The 23811-nt window shown below is 37.7% G+C and overlaps 1 protein-coding gene across 2 annotated transcripts in view; it reads left to right on the top strand.

The window, feature by feature from the left end:
* The window catches only part of gli3 (GLI family zinc finger 3), a 155145-nt gene that overhangs the window by 126971 nt on the left and 4363 nt on the right, over positions 1-23811 (top strand). For both annotated transcript variants that reach the window (XM_073863700.1, XM_055181431.2), the window contains 6 exons: positions 1750-1966; positions 7253-7366; positions 9537-9677; positions 20442-20591; positions 20776-20940; positions 22554-22847. In XM_073863700.1, coding sequence (XP_073719801.1) covers positions 1750-1966; positions 7253-7366; positions 9537-9677; positions 20442-20591; positions 20776-20940; positions 22554-22847 — 1081 coding nt within the window. The remainder of the gene's footprint in view (positions 1-1749; positions 1967-7252; positions 7367-9536; positions 9678-20441; positions 20592-20775; positions 20941-22553; positions 22848-23811) is intronic.

The following is a 23811-nucleotide window of genomic DNA, read 5'->3' on the forward strand; positions in this document are numbered from 1 at the left end:
TATTTATTTGTATTCTTCTTTATGTACAACAAGAGAGTGCAGTGGCCAATGGCTGATAAAATACAGATCCAAATAATAATTTATTGACAACATAGTATTATATTTATCAAATGAATGCTTATTTACTAAATATTTCATATTGTTGCATATTGTTTTTATGTCTATTATGTTTGAACGCAGACGAATGGATCTACCGAGCTCATCCTTACTAACACAGTTAGCAACCCTGGTGGTGTGTCAGTCAGTATGACGTTTAGCATCCAACACTTTTAAGAAGTGATTTTACCTGGTTTGGGTGTGAGTGTGTGTGGTTCAGAAAGAGAGAAAAAGGACAGAATCGGACCCTTTTGCCCACTGAGAGCGATTAATCAGTGATTTGTTTTCATAAGCTAATCCGTCATATCTCATGCGTCTGTGTGCACATGTGGGGACAGAGATGGCAGGCGAGGGTCCAGGTCCAATGAGTGATGAGACGGCTGGGTCAGCCACTCTGTGTCTGGCTACATTGATTTCCTCTCGGCCTGTAATAAGACCGCTAGACGTATGAGCTAACGTAAAGCGGCCAGCATATCCCACGATGAATGGAACCCCCTATGAATGTCTGTTATTGAACATCAGGGGTTTATCATTAAAGAAAGACTATGGCATCTATAGAAGAGGAGGTGATGTATGGAAGTTTAATGGTGTGCTTAAATTCAGCTCTTATTCACATTGAGAGATTTATCATTTTTTAGGTGAACTTCGCACTTTATCATGTGCATTTTGTTATGCATCATTGATATTTTTTATTGTGGTATGTCTGCAGTATCTTAAGTTAAAAATACACAAAATTTTAAGAAACATTTTTTCTAATAAAAGTTTTCTCTTTCAATTCATACATTTTTTAACCTATAATATACCATTTAAAGTAAATTATATATATATATATATATATATATATATATATATATATATATATATATATATATATATTTATTTATTTATTTATTTATTTATATATATATATATATATATATATATATATTTATTTATTTATTTATTTATATATATTTATTTATTTATATTTATTTATTTTATATATATATATATATATATATATATATATATATATATATATATATATATATGCATAACAAAATGCACATAATAAAATGAATAACCTTTTGTTATGCATCATTGATATTTTTTATTGTGGTATGTCTGCAGTATCTTAAGTTAAAAATACAAAACATTTTAAGAAACATTTTTTCTAATAAAAGTTTTCTCTTTCAGTTCATCATTTTTAAGCCATATTATAACATTTAAAGTAAATTTAAAGTGAATTAATATATAATAATATATAATAATAATATAATAAAATATTTTTCTTCAAGGTGTGATTTATTCTCTAAGTGCAGTTTATTATTATTTAGATTGTTGGAAAACGCTAAACATAAACAGTAGCGATATAAAAAAAATATTTGAAAAAACTATTTTTTAAATAAATTATTTATTAAAACCAGTAAATCAATTCAGATTTTTTTTTTTAAATTTACGTGAATTTAATCCAAAACGACTTACAAATGAGACCGCAGTAAAGGCACTGAAGAGGAAATCAAATATTTCTATGGCCAACAGATTGTAAATCTAAAGCACTCCCAAATTTTATATAAACTTACATACTGTTAATGTAGCATATAACAACATTTTATTGATTTGTAATGGTTTTGCAAACGTTCTTATGCTTCAGTCTTATTTTTTCTCTTACAGCCCTGCATTGAGTTTTGCTTATCCTCCAAACCCTGTGGCACTACAAATGCATCAGCAACTGATCAGCCGGCAGCCAAACATTGTGGGGTCTGCATTTGGCCACAGTCCGCCCCTCATCCACCCATCTCCTGCCTTTGCCACCCAGAGACCTGTTTCAGGCATTCACCCATCCAGCCTGGCACCTACAGAGCGATCAACAGCCTCAAGTGACTCACAGGTTAATGCTTAATTTGACTTTTTTATTTACTTTTTGTTGTTTTAGTGATAGCGAAAATGTAGAAATTATGAGGATATAGCACAGGCTGGATAAAACAGCATCTCCAATATGAACACAACAGCTCAATTTAGACGAGATGACCTAAAACGGGATTTTAAATGTGAAAATGCATTTTTTTAAATTATTTAACACGATTGCTTTTGGGTGTTCTCGTATTAAACGGCAACAGAAGTTGTTTAGATCACACAGCGATTTCCCCCCTTAAGGCCCAAATTTATTCAGCGCTTATCATCACAAGAGCCAGCGTTATTTATTATTGTGTGTGCCTCGTGAAAACACGCACCACCAGCACGCCGGCATATATAAACAGCGGAGAAAGTCTGGCTGCAGGTAGCCCTCCCTCACAGACAGGCCTCATGGGAGTTTTTCCCTTGAGCGCGTCGTCTCTGTGTTGTGTCTCGGCGTGAAGAGAGCTGCCCGGAAGGCACCTTTGAAAAACAACACCCCGCTTGTTAGCAGCAGAAATCCCACCACCTTCAACATTAATCAAGCACAGATACATTCCCAAACCTTCTCTTTGAAGGATGGCCGGAGAAGTGTTTCGCCCAAGCAAGCTCTGTACATTTTTACTCGGCGGATTAAAAGCTGTTGACTGCGTCTCATTGTTTATATCTGTCTTTGTATCGATCCCCGTTTCGTAGTAACGGTTCGCACTCGGATGCTTCAGTGTGACGGCGAATGAGTTTTCCGGAGATTTTCCAATGCCAGTCCCTCCTTTCAAACCATTAAAGTTCCATCCCAGCTCAGCATCATCCATTTCCTCCACCTGAACCCAGAGACTGCACCAGCCCCTTTAATAGAAGGACATTGTGGGACATTTGTCTCACCATGTGGTCATAAAAGAACAATTAATGAGAATGGAGAGACCGTGAGAGCATTGCTCAATGTGACAGACAGAGAAAATAGCAGATTGTGTTTTATTGGTGTGGAAACCTCTACAGTCTCACGGACATCACCAATGAGACACGATCACAAGTTTCATATACTGTTTGTGTATACTTTTTGGCCCACCAGTTCCTATTCACCTCGAATGAAAAAACAGCAGTCTGGACATAGGGTTAATATTTTTATAACATAAAATAAAAAATGTATGTAATGATAAAGTAATTTTGTAGCTTTCTACATTATAAAAGGGTGTGTGATGGTTGATTACAGTAATGAAACGCACCCCTGCTTGTGAAAACCCATCTGTTTTGTACATAAAATCATCCTACATATTGTAAAGAAAATTCAGTGAAAATATAACTTTAAAGGAATAGTCTACTCATTTTCAATATTAAATATGTTATTACCTTAACTAAGAATTGTTGATACATCCCTCTATCATCTGTGTGCGTGCACGTAAGCGCTGGAGCGTGCTGCGACGCTTCGATAGCATTTAGCTTAGCCCCATTCATTCAATTGTACCATTTAGAGATAAAGTTAGAAGTTACCAAACACATCAACGTCTTTCCTATTTAAGACGAGTAGTTATACGAGCAAGTTTGGTGGTACAAAATAAAACGTAGCGCTTTTCTAAGCGGATTTAAAAGAGGAACTATATTTTATGGCGTAATAGCACTTTTGGGAGTACTTCGACTCAGCGCAGTAACACCCTCCCTCTCCCATTATGAGAGTGAGAAGGGGAGCAGACTTTTCAGGCGAGTCGAAGTACTCCCAAAAGTGCTATTACGCCATAAAATATAGTTCCTCTTTTAAATCCGCTTAGAAAAGCGCTACGTTTTATTTTGTACCACCAAACTTGCTCGTATAACTACTCGTCTTAAATAGGAAAAATGTTGATGTGTTTGGTCACTTCTAACTTTATCTCTAAATGGTAGCATTGAATGAATGGGGCTAAGCTAAATGCTATCGAAGCGTCGCAGCGCGCTCCAGCGCTTACGTGCACGCACACAGATGATAGAGGGATGTATCAACAATTCTTAGTTAAGGGAATAACATATTTTAATATTCAAAATGAGTAGACTATTCCTTTAATATTGAATGAGAAAGGTCATTTCGAAGATTGAAATTAATGTGAAATTAGTGATAAAAATCAAGCTTTGATGTTTCTAATCTCATAATTAGATTATAAGACATAAACCTAGATTTCACAGACAGGGTCACAAATATTAGCATTTCGGAGTAATCCAGGGTTCCCACGGGTCCTTGAAAGTTTGTGAATCTGGGGGGGGGGGGGATTGAGGCCCTGGGAAGGTTTTGAAAATATTCATACATAGATACAGATATTTGTAAGTGCTTGAATTATTTTATGCAAGAAGTTTTCTGGAAAAAAATCCATATTATTCCCTGTGTAGTGTAGGATAATGTCATAAAAATTCTAGACTTTTTAAGCACACGTGCTAAACTGTTCACTTTAAATGCTTATATCTTGTATGCGAATGTGGATTTATACCAAAATGCTTTTTTGCATAGTTGTGTTTGACACATGAAAACGTCTCGGGTTACGTATGTGACTGCTGTTCCCTGAGAATGGAACGAGACGCTGCGTCTCCCTTGCCATACTTCCTGCGTCCCCGTCATTTGCAATATTTCAATTAGCAATATACTTCCTGGCTCCTGTGTCACCCTGTCTTTTCCGTTAAGCCTTACTATTGGTTACTAACCCATTCAGACGCACTTACCCCTGGAGGCGTCCCCAAAGTGTCACCGCAGTGACGCAGCGCGAGTTTCCTCGAAAGGGAACTGTATCAATGTATCTTAAAAGGTAACATGATGTAACCTTGCTCTCACTCGAAATGTGTCCCCACATTTAGTCCTTGAATTTGAGGGTATTGAACCTGGAAAGTCCTTGAAAGGTCCTTGAATTTGAAGTTAACTAAGGTGTGGGGAACCCTGTAAATCATTCCTTCAATCTAGGGCTTCTTAAAGTTTTTGGTTTAGATTATCTTTAAATGATAAAACAGCTACACATGAAGGCTAATTTGTGATGCACAATATAACATCAGTGAATTTCCTTACATGTACTGTATGCTTACATTCTTTGAGTTTATTAGTGAGGGAAGCTCAAAGCTACTGCACTTCACTGAGAGTCTAGCAAGACAGGCTGTCCTTCAAAGCCAAAAAATCCTGCTCGTTCATCCAGGGATTGTTTCTTCTCTCTCTCCCACCAATCACTTTTTTAACTGGCTCTGGTCAGTCACTGGGGACTTTCCCTAGCATGAGAGAGAGAGAGAGAGAGAGAGAAAGAAAGAGAGAGAGAGAAAGGCTGTGAATGAGAGTAAATTTTAGTGGTTCAGGGTCATACTGGGAATAATGTCTGTGTTTGGAGATGTCAGTGGCTTTTGTTTTTGTTGCTTTTGGCTGGAGTAAATTGTTTCTATGCATGCCTACATAATTACAGTTAAGTGCCATGTTTGTGTTGGATTTGACACCGTGGCAATACCTAGTTTTTCAAACATGGACCATCTCAATTCCATTCCATATACAATACTGTGCAAAAGTCTTAGGCCACCACCACCAGACGTGTTGTTTTAAAAGTTTTAATGTCCATCCATATTTATTTTTCAATCTATTTTATTAAGATACAAACAGAAAATACAGGAAATAAAAAAATTACATTTCCAGGACTAAATGTCTTCTTTAGGCATCGTCTGTGTTTAGTGTGACCTCTCTTGGCACTAAACACATCTTGGGCGTTTTTGAGCAGAATGAAGTAAAAAATTTAATTAATTTAAAATTAGAAATTATAATTTAATTTTATTTAGGTTTAATAGATCCTGCAGTGTCCTGCTATTGCTCAAGTGAAAGGGGAGTTTACATCAGTTTACATTTTTATACAGTTTTTAATACTATATAAAATTTTCCTGTATTTTCTGGATGTATTCTAATGAAGACACTGAGAAACAATTATATATGATAACGTATAACATATAACATGGCAAAAACACCAAATCTAAATCTGGCATGGTGGCTTAAAGGCGGAGTCCACGATGTTTGAAAAACGCTTTGGAAAAGGAGACGGGCCGACTACCAAAACACACTTATAGCCAATCAAATCAAATCAAATGCCGGGTTGCGTATGTGTGGGGCGGGTCTATCAACAGAAGGTCCAGATTCTATTGGGGTAGGGGCGTGTTTGTTAAAGTGATTTCAAATATCAACATTGGCTTTCAAACATCATGGACTCCGCCTTTAATGCTACGTACACACAAAAAGCGGGGCTTCGCGTTGCTCGCTCTAGATTACTTGCGGGATTTAACTTTGTGTCATGCAAATTTTTCGCTCCAGTTGAAAATTTTCAATAGCGAGTGTTTTCGCGGCAAACGTGTCATTCGCATCGCCCCACCCGAGGACGCGTCTGATCGCGTCTTTGCATTGACTTTGTATGTAATCTACTCACGCAAATCGTTGAACACGCGTCTGGTGTAAACCCACAGTACGACTTTTGCACAGTACTGTATATATGAAGAGTTTATTTCCAAAACGATATAACTCAGTTTTTTTTTTCAAAAATCTTGTTTTTTTGATTGTGCATTCCAATTAATATCAATCAAACTGCAGTAGCACAATAAAAACATGATAAGTTAATAAAAAACAACATTTTAAATCTTTTTTTAACCACACTTTCATATATATGTATGCACTGTCAGAAAATAATGGTCCTTAGCTGTCACTGGGACACATTTGCACCAAATATTTGCATCAAAAGTAAATTAATTTTATTAGGCCTATCTAAGAGGTACATATTGGTAGCAAATTACATGTATGCATACATACCTGTACCTAAATGGCACATACAAGGACATTTTAAAGGGTACTGCCCAAGTGACAGCTTGGGACCTTTTTAATCTTTTTTTTTTGACAGTGTATACAGTACTACTGTATATATATCAAAGTTTCACTGTTTTACTACCTGATATTGCCATTATCTACAGTAATGTACTGTTTTGCATGTAAGCATATGAATCCGTTAAAGGTGCAATGTGGGATTTTTAGCAGCATCTCGTGAATTGCAACCAGCATGTATGTAAATAAAAACGGCTCATTCTAAGGTAATAAAAACAAAACAGTTCATTACACCACTGATAATAAAGTTATGTAGATTATATTGCATTTCTGTCAAGAGATCCTTCTAATAGTGCTTTCAGCTACTTGTATGATTGTAGTATCTCCCATTTGGGTCTACTTAATTACTTTTCTTTCTTTTTATGGTAATAATCAAGTGGACTTTTTATGTCAGCTTACTCAGTTTTGTTCACGTATGCCTTCTTAAAATATTTCCAGAACAAACCCACCAGCGAGTCGGCTGTGAGCAGCACAGGGGACCCCATGCACCACAAACGCTCCAAACTCAAACCAGACGAAGAGCCGCCCAGCCCCGGGGCCATCAGCGTACAGGTATGCACCTTCCTATACACACATAACAAAAATAAAAAAGCACTCAAGAAAACAGTTCCCACACATGCACACGCAGCAAGAGCTTAGGGACCAATTATGGCAAAGCTATTTATTTGCGTGTTTGATTCGGTCGCCTGTTGTGGAACTGCCTCAGATGCGATAAGCCCCATTGATCTCCACGGCTCCAGAAGGAAATTGTTTTTCTTTAATCAAATGCTTAACTGAATGAAAAAATGAAAGAAAAATTAGATGACACGTTTTATACAATGCCCAACATAACTGATGGCTGGCTAGGCAGATTTGGCTGCCGGATTTATACGTGTGAATGACATCCACAGAGGCAAGAATGATTTCCTAGATGTTGCTTAATGTCTATACAGTCCTCTTTTCTGTATATTACCCATTTTTATTATCATCTGATATTGAATGCTATGAAATTCAGCACTTTACCTAACTAGTCCATACTCGGTTTTTAACAGTAAAATGGTAAGTTAAAGGACTCAGGGTTAGATTTTTCAAATGCCCACCCCAAACCCCTTGTAGGCTATATCCACTCAAATTTGAAGCGGCATTTTTAGTGCTACTTTTAACCGTTTTGCTCCTGTGGTCTACAGAGGTCCATATTGATATACAGATGCAGGGTGCACAAAAATGTCTCCAAATGGAGCTAAATCAGTCGACTGCAGACCACTGAGTACAGAAAACCTGGTTTCCATTTCCAAAGCTGTTAACACTTCCAAAATAATTCAAGACGAACAACCAGTTCCACATAATTTGTTGCATCTACCGAGGAAAGCTCTTGTTACAGTGCATTATGGGACTTTTCTTTTTGTTAATAAAAGACCCTCACTGTTAACTCATGCAGCAGCGCGTTTTCTCAGGAGGTATTGCAAATGTCACATGTATTTTTATGAAGTTCAGCATTATATTCTTGATACAAATAAGACTCATCCAACTGTCTTGTATTCAAAGTAACATCATTTATCATCCACCTTCTCATCCACACGGTTGAAGGACCCTCATTTAACGTGCCACACAAAGAATTTTATCTCCGAATGGAGCAATTTCCTTCATGTCAGCCTGCAGTAATATGCATTAGTGTAATATTTGTGTGTGTGTGTGTGTTTTGATGCGCGGCAGAGCATGCATGCACAACTATGGCCACCTATCATTACCAAAATGCAAAGGTAATAATTTCAGAGATTAAATAATCCAGATTTAAAGTGTTGTCAATGTGAATGCGTTTAACAAGAGCATTATAGGGTGGTTCCACAAACAGGGTTCATCCTAATCCCAAATAAAAATGCATGTTTACATGCATGCATATCTAAACATGTATCAGTGCCATTGTTTCATCTCAAGATGCACACCAGTAATATTTTTCGTTGTTTGTAAAAAAAAAACTACTTAAATGTCCCAAAATATCTAAGGCCTAGTCCTGGATTAATCTAAAAATTGTCCCTTTTGGGTGGTTTTCCAGACAGGGATTAGCTTAAATCAGGACTAGACCTTAGTTAATTTAGGAAATAAAGCTAGTTTTAACAAACATGCCTTACTAAAAACATCACTTGTGTGCATTTTGAGGCTAAACAAAGAGCACTGATGTATTTTAAAGAGGACATATCATAAAAAATCTGACTATTTCCATGTTTAAGAGCTATAATTGGGTCCCCAAGTGCTTCAATCAACCTAGAAAATGTGAAAAAGATCAACCCAGTAACTATAGCATTCCCTGAAAGCATGTGAAAAAATAGCTCATTGAAATTTGGCTCCCCTTGTGATGTCAGAAGGGGATAATACCACCCCTTAATCTGCAATATTCAACCACGGCACTGTCATTTAGTGCAGAGATCAGCTCATTTGCATTTTAAAGGACACACCCAAAAACTGCACATTTTTGCTCACACCTACAAAGTGGCAAATTTAACATACTATAATAAATTATCTATATGGTATTTTGAGCTAAACTTCACATATGTACTCTGGGGACACTAAAGATCTTAAAAAAGTCTTGTGAAATGTCCCCTTTAAGATATGTCAGTGCAAGTTGTTTTCAGTTTGGAGAGCTCTTACATTAATTTTACTATAGGACTAATCTAATCCCTGTCCGGGAAACCGCCCCTATAAGTTTATAATTTTAGTCTTTATGAATATGTGTCTATCTGTGCAGGAACAAACGGATGGAATGACTCTGGTGAAAGAGGAAGGGGATAAAGAGGACGGCAAGCAGGAGCCGGAGGTTGTGTACGAGACCAATTGCCACTGGGAAGGCTGCTGCCGGGAGTTTGACACCCAGGAACAGCTCGTACATGTGAGCATCTACATTCCATCTATAAAATCATTCAGTATCTTCATAGAGTCATTTGCGATGAGGCTTAAAGTCTCAAACAGGTTCAAAGGGCGCACATACACACCCCTGCTCCAGACGTCCCATTTGTCACAGCCGTTTTCAGGTTTAGGCAGAAAGTGAGCAGACATGAAAGCCCACTTCCTGTGAAAATACAGCACTCTAGCCCCCTTAACTACTACTCTCTGGACAACACACACACACAGTCATTCTTTTAACCTCTCTTTTCTCCTATCATTCACACAAATACACACACACATTCAGAGAAACACACACACACCAACCCCCAAAGGCACACATCTGATAGAAAGATTCCCAGTTCTCCACGGCTGTCTATCCGACTCTGACATGGCAATCCATGGCGGCCATGCTAACCCCTATCTATAATTGAAAGCCTCCACTTGGAATGGCCTGCCTCCCACATATGAAGGTTTCAACTTAAAGCTTGAGGATCTTGACAACTTCTTGCCCTGGTCTTTGAAATCTATGAGGGCTGTGTGTGTGTGTTTCTGTTTGTGTGGCAAGTATTTTAGGCAAGAATTTTGTAATTGGGTAGCTGACAAAAAAAATCATATATTTAATAGAAGTAATAGCAATATTTCATGTTAAAGTAAAGAGTTAAAGTGGAGTTTGAACTTGAAAGTGGGTATTTTTTAGTGCTCCAACTGTTTGCCACTTCATTCATTTTCAGAATTTATCTGTTTAGAGAAAATTACATTTAGATAAAGACCATATACATTTTTATGCAGTCTTATTTAATGAATTAATACAGTACACTGTTAAAACAATGGTAAAATATATACCCCAGCTGTCACTGGGACAGTATCCTTTAAAGGACAAGTTCGGTTTTTTACACTTAAAGCCCTGTTTTCAGATTGTTTATGATGAAATAGACCGGTTTTGACTGAAATTTGTACATATGCTGTTGGCCCGAGAATAGGGATGCATATCAATTAATCGCGATTAATCTATAGCAGAATAAAAGTTTTTGTTTACATCATATGTGTGTGTGAACTGTGTGTATTAATAATTATGTATATATAAATATGCACACATGCATGTATAATTTTAAGAAAAAAATATATTTATATATTAAGTATTTATATTTATATATAATATAAATTATACATAAATATACAAATGTATATACACATGTAAACATTGCTTAAATATATACATGCATGTGTGTGCATTTAACTATACAAAGTTATTATATACAGTACACACACATATATGATGTAAACAAAAACTTTTATTCTGCTATAGATTAATCACGATTAATTGATATGCATCCCTACCCGAGAATTTTTGGGTGTTTGTTGTATCTCTCTCGTTGGTACCAATATGTACTTCTAAGGTACTAATACTGTATGAACTCTTTAGGTAAAAATCTGTACTTTTTCAGCCCAGTGACAGCTGAGGTACATATGAGAATTTTTCAGACATTGTATACAATTTAAAGCAGTGTGTTTTTAATAATTATACAGTGTATAAAAGTTCAGCTATTACACAAATTGAATACAAAAACAGTAGTTTAAAAGATTTCTAAGTATGTGCTTCGGGCTGACTACCAAAACACACTTGTAGCCAATCAGCAGTAAGGGGCGTGTCTACTAAACAACATCGTTTCCTGGGTTGCGTATGTGTGGGGTGGGTCTATCAAAAGAAGGTCCAGATTCTGTTGGGATAGGGGCGTGTTTGTTTAGGTAATTTCAAATGTCAACATTGGCCTTTAGAGATCATGCACCCCGCCTTTAACTTCTTTCTGAAGTCACTCGTATGAATTCATATTTGCTCCAAATTCTGTCAATTCAATAGTTAAATGTTTATAAATCAATTTCATTTTTATCTTAAAGTAGATTTGCTTTTTTACATATAGTGGTGCTTTTAACTCCTTCCCCGCCATTGACGAGTTAACTCGTAACAAGTATTTCCGGCAATCCGTAATACCGCAACTTATAAAACACGGAAGTATCGCCCTAGGGCAAAGAGCTGTATGTCCGTGTATGTTTTCAGGATCACTCTGAATCTGATCTCTATCAAAAGTCCTTCACAAAAACGCAATTATCTCAGCTTTTTGCTCAAAATTTTGTGTTTTTGAAGAAACCTACTCATATTTGAGAGGTCATAAGAAGAGAACAAATTAAGGTCAGATGAAAGTTTTTTTTTTTTAAGCAGACGATATATTCTATATATTGTATGTTTATATATTTAAAGAAGAACATTTTCTAGGAGGCATTCAACTTTTGTGACTCATGAAAAACGCTGGCTGGCAACTTTTTTATAAAAACGCTGGTCGGAAAAAGAGTTAAAGAGAAACTAAACCCTAATCCAACTTTTTTTAGTTACTGATCTGTAAGAATGATGGTTTATTAGTGCTGTCCATTGATTTTAGTAAGTTTTTTGACATTTGAATATAAAGTGCTTCAATACTACAATATATGGTGTTAAAACGTCTGAGTGCTGCCCTCTTAAGGTTGAACGGTGGCTACTGCAGTTGAATTTTCCTATTGGATGTTGGGTCCAAAAAATGACTCGTGACGTAAGCAGGTTCAAGCTTACCACGCCCTTGTTGCGATCTCACCACACACCTGGTACGAGCTTAGGTCGTCCCCTCTATCTCTGTTGGGATCTGCCTACTTTTCTTGCATTTTTCAAATATTGCCAGTGGGTGGAGTCAGGCTCTGACCAGGGGTTTAGTTACGCTTTAACATTTCCGTCGCTTTTATTCGCTTATTGTGTTTTACTTTGTTGTTTTCTATGCTGCTGTTGACATGGGACATGCTAATAAAAATATTTGCGCACAAAGGTCCCTCCCCTCTAATTCAGCTGAGCGAGGGCCGATGCTTCTTATCGCTCTTCTCAGTAATGGGATGAGTGCAGTGTGTGGACCACAGTGAATCTCATCCAACAAAGACGACTTGGATTTCCATATATCAAAGCAATACACCATGCCTCCCCCGTATCCCGCAACCAATACAATTTTCAGAGGAAGAAGAAAAATTTCCAAGAAAGATTTCAAAAATTCCAAAAAGCTTACTGTGCATAACCATTTTGTTTATTTAATCTGGGAAAAGATTAATCGCGATTAATCGCATACAAAATAAAAGTGATTTTTGGCATAATATACGAGTTTGTGCTGTGTGTAATTATTATGTACATATAAATACACACACATTCATGTATGTATTTAAGAAACATTTACATATGTATATATATTTATTTATATTTTTATATATTCTATATTATATATAAATAAAAAATTGATATATAAATAAAAAAAATCTGACATGAATATATGTATGTGTGTGTGGGTAAATATACACAATAATTACACACAGTACACACACATATATTATGCAAAAATAACTTTTATTTTGTATGCGATTAATCGCGATTAATCTTTTCCCAGCCCTAATTTAAACAAATTTACCAGACACATAATAGTTTCTTTAAAAATCATTTGTGTTAATACAGTATGCTAATATTAATATCACATCTTAATTTTTTGCCATATACCTAATTTTAGATTGGAAGCTTACATGTCATTTTTCATTGCTCCGGGTGAGCGTTTTCAGCGATGTGAAACATGCTCACACCATGACGCATGGCTGCGCTCTTTTATCGGCACAGCTTTAGCGCTTTCGATAAGATAAAGATCACATCTCTGCAACTTAGCACACTTATCTGCACTACGCAGTCAGCACAAACCAGCCGGGTGTCAATTTGCAGTGATTTATTTCATTATTTTCCCTTTTTTCTTTCTCTGATTTACTGCTTTGTGTTTTGCCTTTTTTCTAAACACTTCGGCCCCTATACCTCCAATTCAGGTACCAATGCTTTCAAACAGACCATGAGTCTTCCTCTGTGGTCTCTTTCTCTCAGTAGGGGTACTCACATTGATAAGGACTCTTTAATATAAGCTTATGTGGGGGGTTTAAAAATAAAAAAGATAGTACGTTTCAAGATTGAATGAGAAAATGTGTGGTAAATGTTTTTACCATCTTAACTATGTCTCCCAGTCCTACATTATTTTTTCCCACACCTGCCCAATGTTGGGCAAATCGTTTTTTTTTATTATTTGCATATTTGCATATATTTATTGTAATTTTTTTGTGACATAATATAAGCCACTGAACAATAGCGAGAAACTTTAATAAAATGTTGCCTTTTATTTTATTTTATGCATGATGAATGATAATTCTGGACCCGAGCACCACCACACTCCCTCTCTTCGACTTTCTCGTCCTCTCTGCGCTCATGGTGGTTGTGTCTGATGGTGGCGCTGTGGGGTGGTCTAAGTCAATGTATGTGCGTGTATGGTAAGAATAGCACTTTTAAGCTGCTCGCTGCTCCTCCCTGCGCTGGAGGAGATAAACTAGGCTGAGTGGGAAGGCGGACCGCTCGCTGGCTGCTGGCAGAGACCCTTTAATTGGTAAAATGGAGATTTTTTTGATCATGCAGAGGATTAGACACCTTATCTGCCTGGAGTATCTTTATGTGAAGATGAAAAGGCTGTGCTGAATAACGCATGCCAATTCACCCCCCCCCCAAACACATACATTACTATTGTTACTCTATCATACTCCTACTTGCTCCTCATCTTTTTGTCTCTTGTCAGCTTTTTCCACTTTAAATTGCACATGATGTGCAAAAAGAGGGCGACTGATGTGCGAAAAGAGAGCATGATTTATTAGTGCATGTTTGATGATGCTAAACGTTGTTGCGGGTCCCAAAGCTTTGCGAAATTGGTGTGTAAACAGGCTTTTTTCATGCATGGTTGTGTTTAAATTGTGCAGATCATAGCCTGGAAAAAAATAGATAAGAAGGCAACTCAGATGTATTTACAAGAGCATAAAGAAAATTAGGGCACTCATATTAGCATATTATGAAAATGGACTTCACACAGTCACCAAGTCCAGTTCATCAACAGCACACACACACACACATATATATATAAAAAAGACTTAAATATAATGCATGCTATTATAAACTGGCGATCCTAATGTTTTTACACGATTCAGTCAAAAATCATAGATTCCAGTTAAAATGTCATGCACTCATTTACCTCTGATTCAAAACCTCTCGCTTTCTCAAAAGTATTTGTGTGTCTCCTGCACCTGCGCAGTAGCAACATGTGCACATGTGCAGCTTAGATGAAACATTGCTTAACTGTAAAAAAAAACGAAAATTTTATGCCCCAGCGTACGTTTGTATTTGCATGCATCAAACAAATAAAAGTAAGCATGTTGTTCTTGACTCTCCCGGTCCCAGCGGTTGCCCGGCTCTGTTGTTGTCCCGTACCGTGGCAGGCCGAAGATGAATAGATCGCTCCTCTGGGCCACGCGTGTAGCATCAGCACCTGTTAGTCTATTTCCCTCGGCTTAAACAGCGCTCGCTTACAACAACGCCATCATCCGCTCAATAACCATTGCCATTACATCAAGCCATTAGGGCATTAGTGTCACCCCCCCAACACTTTTCTCTCTTCCTCTTCCATCCTTTTATCAGCGTAGCCAGGTCATGCATCACGCGCGACAGCATTAAGCTCATTTGTACAAGTGAGTGTACCAGCATTCAGGGATGTGTTGCAATCTCTCTCTGCCTCTCTTTCTGTGCGTTATCGAACGGCCGGCCCGGCAGACGGATCACATGCCACAGGGAATCCCTTTCGGAGCGAGGCGTAAAAAAGGGGGATGAATGAATAGAAAGAGGAGTTTTTATGTGGACTGGTGACTTATATTCATTAATCCAATGAAGTCCACTACAGGTTGCGGACACTGCGCAGAATTTAGCAGGAATCTTTGCTGGTTTCCATAGAATTTGAAGAAAAATGCTAGAAATGTGCTTGGTTTTTTGTTTTGTTTGTTTTTTATATTTTTTGGCCAGTTTTTACCTTTATTAAACAGGACAGGAAAGTACAGGGAGGAGAGAGGGGTATGGCATCGGCAAATGACCACGAGCCGGGAATCAAACTGTCGGAGCGTTGCCCACTACACCATCAGCTCCAACGTGCTTGGTTGTTTTATTACAATTTTGGCAAAATTCCTTGTAGACCTCGTCAAAGTCCCTGTAGAAAAGTTGCGTCACTAGGCAGCCATGTTTGCAACATCTTTGGGCAGTTATTTTAGTCATTCAAGACTAAAGTCCTATCTACTTAAATGGGGAAAGAAACTGTTTTTTAGGGCGCACTCACACTATCCAAACCGAACTGCACTCCGGCACGTTTGACCCCCAAAGCCTGATTCGTTTTAATAGTGTGATCTATCGCCAATGTGGCCATATTGAGCATTGCATTGTCCGTTATTCAGTGGAATAGCAGTGCCACATCTTGTATTTTTGCCGACCTATCAGTCCCTCTAGAAAAACGTGATTATGCAATCGCATGATTCAATGCATAATCAGCCAAAGTCTGCATACTTAAGGGGGTCGCACACAGGACGCGTAGCTCAGCGCCGGGCCGTTCTAAAAAACTCAAACACATTGCTTTCTATGAGTATACGCACACCAGCGCCGACAGGTGGCCCAGCTATGACTCAGGAAGTGTCTCAAATCCCTGTCCCACCACAGGACACCACTCACGTAGTTTAACATTAAATAACATCATATTTGTCCCAAATCATTAACGATTAACATTGGCCGCTAACGTATATTTAGCATTTTGAAGTAGACGCTATCTGAAGAAACTCGCGCTATTTAATACGCACAACCGGCGCAATGTCATAGAATGTCTCTGAACAGGTTCACGCCCACTTTTGGGGGAAAACAGACTAGACCTTCCATTGACTTCCATTCAAAATAGCGGAACAAAGCAACGTTCGTACACAGTCGGCAGGCGTAAATAACTTATGAAATCACTCAGATTAAACATGTTGAGTAATTATCTGTCCACCCTGCCTGCCATAGAGCGCGAACGATACATTAACACATTTAATTTGGTTATAATAAAAACATGTCCCTTTCATTCTCACTATTGGCCAGAGGTGTCTTACCCGGACATTTACTTGTACCTCATCGAGTCAACAGGGAAGCAAGTGAATGATTTTACTTCGTATTTGAAAGTTACTTCGTATTTATATATTATGTCTTTATATTTAGAGTACTGAGTGCACTTTTCCGTCCAGCCATACAACTAACCTTAGTGATTTTCCAGCAATCACTGGATAGCGTTGTTACACAAATTTGATGCTGTGAGAATGAAAGGGACATGTTTTTATTATGACCAAATTAAATGTGTTAATGTATCTTTCGCGCTCTATGGCAGGCAGGGTGGACAGATAATTACTCAACATGTTTAATCTGAGTGATTTCATAAGTTATTTACGCCTGCCGGCTGTGTACGAACGTTACTTTGTTCCGCTATTTTGAATGGAAGTCAATGGAAGGTCTGGTTTATATCCCCCAAAAAGGGGCAGTGACGAAATTTACAGTCAAGTTCCCGGATGTGCCGGTAGTCTGTATGTGCACTTCCGGTTTACGATACCTCTGAGTTGTCCTAGATGCGAGCTGTGCGGCCGGTGTGCGACCCCCTTTATGCGGGGGCCGCATTTTTAAAATACGCTGCACTTTCGCCGCATAAATTGCAGATTTCTGCTTGCAAAATATGCGGGGCTTGCATTATTTCATAATCCCCGCATTTTCGTAGCAAAAACCCATATATATCTTAGCAGAAAGTTGAAAAATGTTGCATTTACTTCACAAATGTGCAGCCCTTTCCCTGCTGTCATGGGAATGTTAGGAAGCGATGTAATTATGCGACTTGAACATCAATGAAAAGCTGCAAATAGTTTTCTCAAGTTTTTATAAGTTCCCACAATTTCGTTTCATAAAATTGCATAAATATCCTGCATATTCCATCGCATTTTTTAAGAAAACGTGCTACAAGATCAAGGATTTTTGCCCGAAACAATGGATTGACCTATGTCTAAATCTGCGAGAATGTAAATGTTTAAATTGGAAATCAGAACTGAAGATTATTATCCTACTCTTGCATTCTCATAGTGACCACATGCTGTCAACTCAAACCTTGTCTAGAAACTTTTTTCCGACTCTTTTTGTCTCAAAGGAAACAAGGTATGAATGACAGTCCATCTTCGACGTCTAGTGATGTAGAAGTGCAAATGTAGAACGTGCACATGCACACACTCTCCAGCACACGCACACCTGTACACCTGTGTTCCTCACCCAAACTCTGGAAGTTTGGCAAAAACTGCGGTGAGGTGACAGAGGGGGCTGTGATGCAGACCGACTTTGTGTCATGAAGAAGAATAAAGGATGAGCTCCCGTCTCTGTCTGTACTGTCACCTCTCACTCTTTTTTGAAGCCGTTTCACTCTTTCCTTTCTTGGACTTCCTGCTGTCATTCCAGTCCGTCCTCTCTTCTGCTCTGTATGTGAGGGAAGTCAAGTCACCGACTGTCTTTCTTTTTCTGTTTTGTCTTTCTCTCCTTCTTCCCTGCTTTCATTCTTCTCTTTTGGCCTGTCTGTATATCCGTCCATCTTCCCTTACACTTGGAGATGCTCCGTTGCTTTGGAATGCACTAATCCTGCTCGCTTGTGTTCAGGATATTGTGTCTGTCCCTTTGAAATCCAAAGGCTTCAGGACCGGAAAACCACTTATGAGTGGCGCATACTGTTGTGTGGATGCCAGATGTTGACTTCATCCTCTCAGTGGTTTACTTTTGTGTTTTCTTTTAAAATCTTCAACTCCCTGGTTGATTGTGTGTGTATGGCAGTCAAACACACAGGAAAAGGGGTTATGTAGAGAAAATTAGAAAGACCTGGGTGAAAGCAGCATGTTGAGAGGAAGATAGACAAAACACAACAGGGATTTAATCTCCTAAAAAAGAAAGCGAGAGAGATGGGAAGCTACTGAAAGTTGAAGGTTTGGTTAAGTCAGAGGTGACAGTATTTACAACAGCATTGAACGAAGGTGATGGGATACAGTTGGAAAGCTCAAGCAGTAGAGATGCTTTCGCTAAACTTATGATATCTTTCATCCCCAAACACCCCTTCTTCCACACACACCCATCCCAAAGCTTTAGATTGAAAGTTGCCACAGCAGCACAACTGTCAACACTTGTCATGGCAGGGGCATAGGCCTTTGGTGATGGGAGGTGACAGGGGTTTATTTGAAATCCTGTTTAAATCGGACACTGAGACTCGCAAACCATGGCTCGCTCACAGCCGACTGAGCAGATAGAGTGAGGGAAAGAAAATTGAAAGATAACAGGATATTGACACATGGAAGAATGGAAAGAAAGAAAGAAGGAGAGAGAAAGAACAGACCCATATATATGTCTGAGCTTCTCTTGACTCTTAACAGATGTTTCAATGTTGATACTAATGGTTCTGTAGTGAGCTTCAAGTTCACTAAGGACTGCTGCTGTTGAGACTCTTGAGACATCCAGAGCCCAAACTTTCGTTTTATAATGCAAAGACTCATAGACTCGAAATATAGCATAAATATTACATGACTCTGGGGTCAGTAGACCGTGTGCTGCGCTCAAAGACTGTATTTAAGGCCCTACACAATTTTGTGATCCTGAAGCCCCCTAGTGGTACTAAAATAGCACTACATATTTTCACCAAGGACTTGAGTTAGCAGTTAAAGGGATAGTTCACCCAAAAATGAAGATTTTGTAATTATTTGCTCACCCTCATGTTGTTATAAACCTGTATGAATTTCTTTTTTGGAAAAGCAAATACGATGGAATTCATAGGTACCTTCAACTTTCAGCATTTATCACAATACTGCCATAGTTTTTGTTTTTCCTAGTATGTAAGTCAGTGGTTAACTGCAACTGTGTGCTTACCATCACTTATCAAAATATCTTCTTTTCACACATGGGATATTCTCACGAAATCCAGACTTAGAAGGTGTCCAGCATCAGATTTGTTTTAAAAAGTCCTTGAAGCCACATATAAGATTAAGGTCTGAACTTACTATAACCATTATTTTTAGAGGATTTAAAAAATATATATCCTACAGAATTATTTACATTTTTTTAGATTATCATTACCAAAAATTAACATTATCGCAACATGATATTACATTAAATATATGCATTTACAAACTCATGTTTCGGTAATGAGAACTAAAAAGATGTCTAGGTACTATGACAAACAAAATTTCAACTTTTAGCTGGAGAGAAAAAATAAGAACTGCTTGCCTGGTAGCCATCTTGAGTGTCACAGTCAATTATGTCCCTTCCAACAATTTTTTTTTTGAAAATGTTAGTTCCTTGAGGGCTTAAACAATTGAAAATTGTTGCGGAGGATGAGAAAATTGGACACGTTTATATTCCTTATTATTGTCTCTCCATTTACCAATGATCACCAAATACCACATGTTTCTTTACTGTAAATGTTTATAGTGTAACATGAACTGAAGCTTTTATTTTTTAGATTTTTCAATTATAAATATTTCCATGTCAAAGAACCCAAATCCAGTCATGGACACGTTGCGGTAATGACAATTTTCCCCTTAAATGTGGAAAAAACAACAAAATTGGTTTGGATGATGTCATTTGAAATCATGTGCAAAATAGTACATGAAGAGATGTTTGTAACTGTATGATTCTTATTTTGATACTCTTACTTTACATATCAAAATGTTTCATGACACCTCATAAGTCTAATTTTGCGAGAATCACGCACATATCTTACAATAAACCATCCCGTGCAGTATGTAATGTTACCAACGCAAGTGTTGACCTTTCTCTTTGCAGCACATAAATAACGACCACATCCACGGAGAAAAGAAGGAGTTTGTGTGTCGCTGGGAAGAGTGTTCAAGAGAGCAGAAACCCTTTAAAGCCCAGTACATGCTGGTGGTGCATATGCGCAGACATACGGGAGAAAAGCCACATAAGTGCACGGTGAGCATTACATGAAATTAAACACATTTGCATACTTGATTTGTTGCATGTGTTTGGTATGTTTTGTTTGAAGAAACTCAGCTATTGTTCTGGGCTTTGGTTACCCGCCGCAACAGTCTTGGTCTGTCTTGAACAAAACAATCTAAGAGTGACACTTGTGGGTTTTGTTTCTCTCGCTATGCAGTTTGAAGGCTGTTCAAAGGCTTATTCCAGACTGGAGAACCTAAAGACACACTTGCGCTCGCACACAGGAGAGAAGCCCTATGTGTGCGAGCATGAAGGCTGCAACAAAGCCTTTTCCAACGCGTCTGACCGAGCCAAACACCAAAACCGCACGCACTCCAATGAGGTAAATTCAAACATGCACACAACAGTTAGTGTGTTGTCCAAAACTAGACACTTCTCTGTGTTATTATTGGAACAACACAGTTATTCTTTTTATTTATTTTAACACAAAATCAAAATGCACAAACAATGTGTAACAAATTAAAACATCCATTTTTAGCATGTACTCTCAGCTTATTTATTTATAGGGTTTAATTTTTGTTTTTATTTTATTCATTTTATGTTTTTCAATTTATTTTAGTTTTGTTACTTTATGTGAATTAATTTGTACTTGTCTAGTAAACATTTCTTGCATGCATTTAAGTAATTAGGGTTGTCAGTGTGATCATTTAAATATATTTAATCTTGTACAGGTTGTCTCTGGTAGCATATTCATAAATTTCAATTAAGTCAAGGTGGATTAGAAAGGTTACAAACTTTATAATATACTGTGTATGAAAAAATAAAATAATATTAACTTTTTATGTTTAGTTTTGAAATCATCATATTTTATGTTTTTCACTTTTATTTAAGCTGAAGGAAATAAAATTACGAAAGGGCGGTTGTGCATCTTAAAGGGGACATATCATGAAAATCTAAAAAATGTGAAAAAGAGCAACGCAGTAACTTAGATTTGGTAAACCATTCTCTGCAAGCATGTGAAAAAATAGGTAATTGAAATCTGACTCCCCCCTATGATGTCAGAAGGGGAAATACCGCCCCTTAATCTGCACTGTCCAACCACAGCACTGTCATTCAGTACAGAGATTTGCTTTTTAAAGGACACACCCAAAAACTCACACCTACAAATTGGCAATTTTAAACATGCTATAATAAATGATCTATATGGTATTTTGAGCTAAAACTTCACATATGTACTCTGGGGACACCAAAGATTTATTTGACATCTTAAAATAGTCTTGTGAAATGTCCCCAAAACAATGGCACTGATATGTTAATATATAAGTGTTTCTAAATTAAAGGCGGAGTCCACCATGTTTGAAAAACGCGTTGGAAAAGGAGACGGGCCGACTACCAAAACACACTTATAGCCAATCAAATAAAATGCCGGGTTGCGTATGTGTGGGGCGGGTCTATCAACAGAAGGTCCAGATTTTATTGGGGTAGGGGCGTGTTTGTTTAGGTCATTTCAAATATCAACATTGGCTTTCAAACATCATGGACTCCGCCTTTAAGGTAGCTCAAATATGCATTTTAATCTGGGACTAGAATAAGCCTTGTCCGGGAAACCGACACTGAAGGTTTTCATCTTAGTGTTTTCATTTGTTTTGGTTGATTATAATAATGGTTTGAACAAATGGGACCCTGTCTGTAAAATCCAGGCTAAAGTCTCAAAATTTGATTTTAAGAATAAACATCAAAGTTTGATTCCACTCATTGATTTCACATTGATTTCACTCTGTACATGGCCATACTTGGATATTAAAGATATCAAGGTTATATTTTTACTGAATGCATTTTATATCATGTAGGATGATTTTATGTAGAAAACATAAAATACATTAAATATTTTATTTAATAACAAAAAATGACATTGCTGAGCAAGGTCACCAATACAATAGTAATTACAGAAATTAGGAGACCTCCATTACATCTCTTTTATTCTACTTTTCTCAGAAACCCTATGTGTGTAAAATCCCTGGTTGCACTAAGCGCTACACTGACCCCAGCTCCTTACGGAAACACGTTAAAACTGTCCACGGACCTGAAGCCCATGTCACCAAGAAACAGCGTGGGGATACATACCCACGACCCCCACCACAGCCCCGAGAACCTGGAGGTAATGGACAGGGCCGTTCACCAGGTCACCTTTCCCTCGGAGCTATAACTGACCAAAGGGAGTATAACCACGCTACCTCGAAACAAGACCAATGTCTACAAGTCAAGTCAATCAAGACAGAAAAACCTATGGTAAGCCTCCTTCCAAATCGAACAATCTCTCAAACCCATCAGATAGTTTATAAAGCCTGCATTTATGTATGTAATACATAAAAAATCTAAGCTTGATTACTAATTTTACTTCAAATTGCCGTGACTTAACATCTATTTATCTTTCATAATGTCATACTTGCTTACATCAGCTAAAACTTGCTTACAACTAGATGCATCTTTCTTTCCATGATCTATTTAATAACTGAATATCTTTTTGTCCACTACCTCACGCACAACTTGTCCTGTCTTACTAAGGACAGTGGGTGATCAGGTGAGAATCGTGACATCATTGTTGGTCTCCTCCTTTCTGTTTCCATTGCTCTCTTTCTGTGCAAGTCTGGACCATCTGAATCAACTTAGACTCATCATTCTTTCTCTTTCAGTCATTGGTCAACAGCAACACATCATCTCATTCATTTTAATGGCGTATGTGATACGTATTGTTAACAATATTGCAACCTATTTCTTTATGATCATGTGTTTTATCTTAGCCTGCATGCTTAAGGTGTCTCCGATCAGCAATCTCTACTGGTTGTATGCGTTTTGTATTTGCAGCTCTGATGCAGTTTAAATCAATGAGCTGTAACTGCAGTTGTGGTTTCATTGTGTGTTCAGATTCATTTTTCAACTCTGGGTTGAGAAAGCTTTCCACACCACTACTATCAACAAAACATCTCATTCATTAGCAAACATTATCCATTTGCAACATACAAAACAAGCTAAATAGGACCCAACAGCCCTAAAGGAAGCCATGTTTTCTGAAATAGGGACAAACAAGCTTAGTCAGTCAACCCAATATATATTACCGTATTTTCCAGACTATAAGTCGCTTCAAATATAAGTCGCATCAGTCGAAAAATGCGTTTGAAGAGGAAAAAACATATAATATAAGTCGCACTGGACTATAAGTCGCACTGGACTATAACACGATGAGCCAAATCAA

The sequence above is a fragment of the Misgurnus anguillicaudatus genome, chromosome 25 (genome assembly GCF_027580225.2).
Source record: "Misgurnus anguillicaudatus chromosome 25, ASM2758022v2, whole genome shotgun sequence".
Lineage (NCBI taxonomy): Eukaryota > Metazoa > Chordata > Actinopteri > Cypriniformes > Cobitidae > Misgurnus > Misgurnus anguillicaudatus.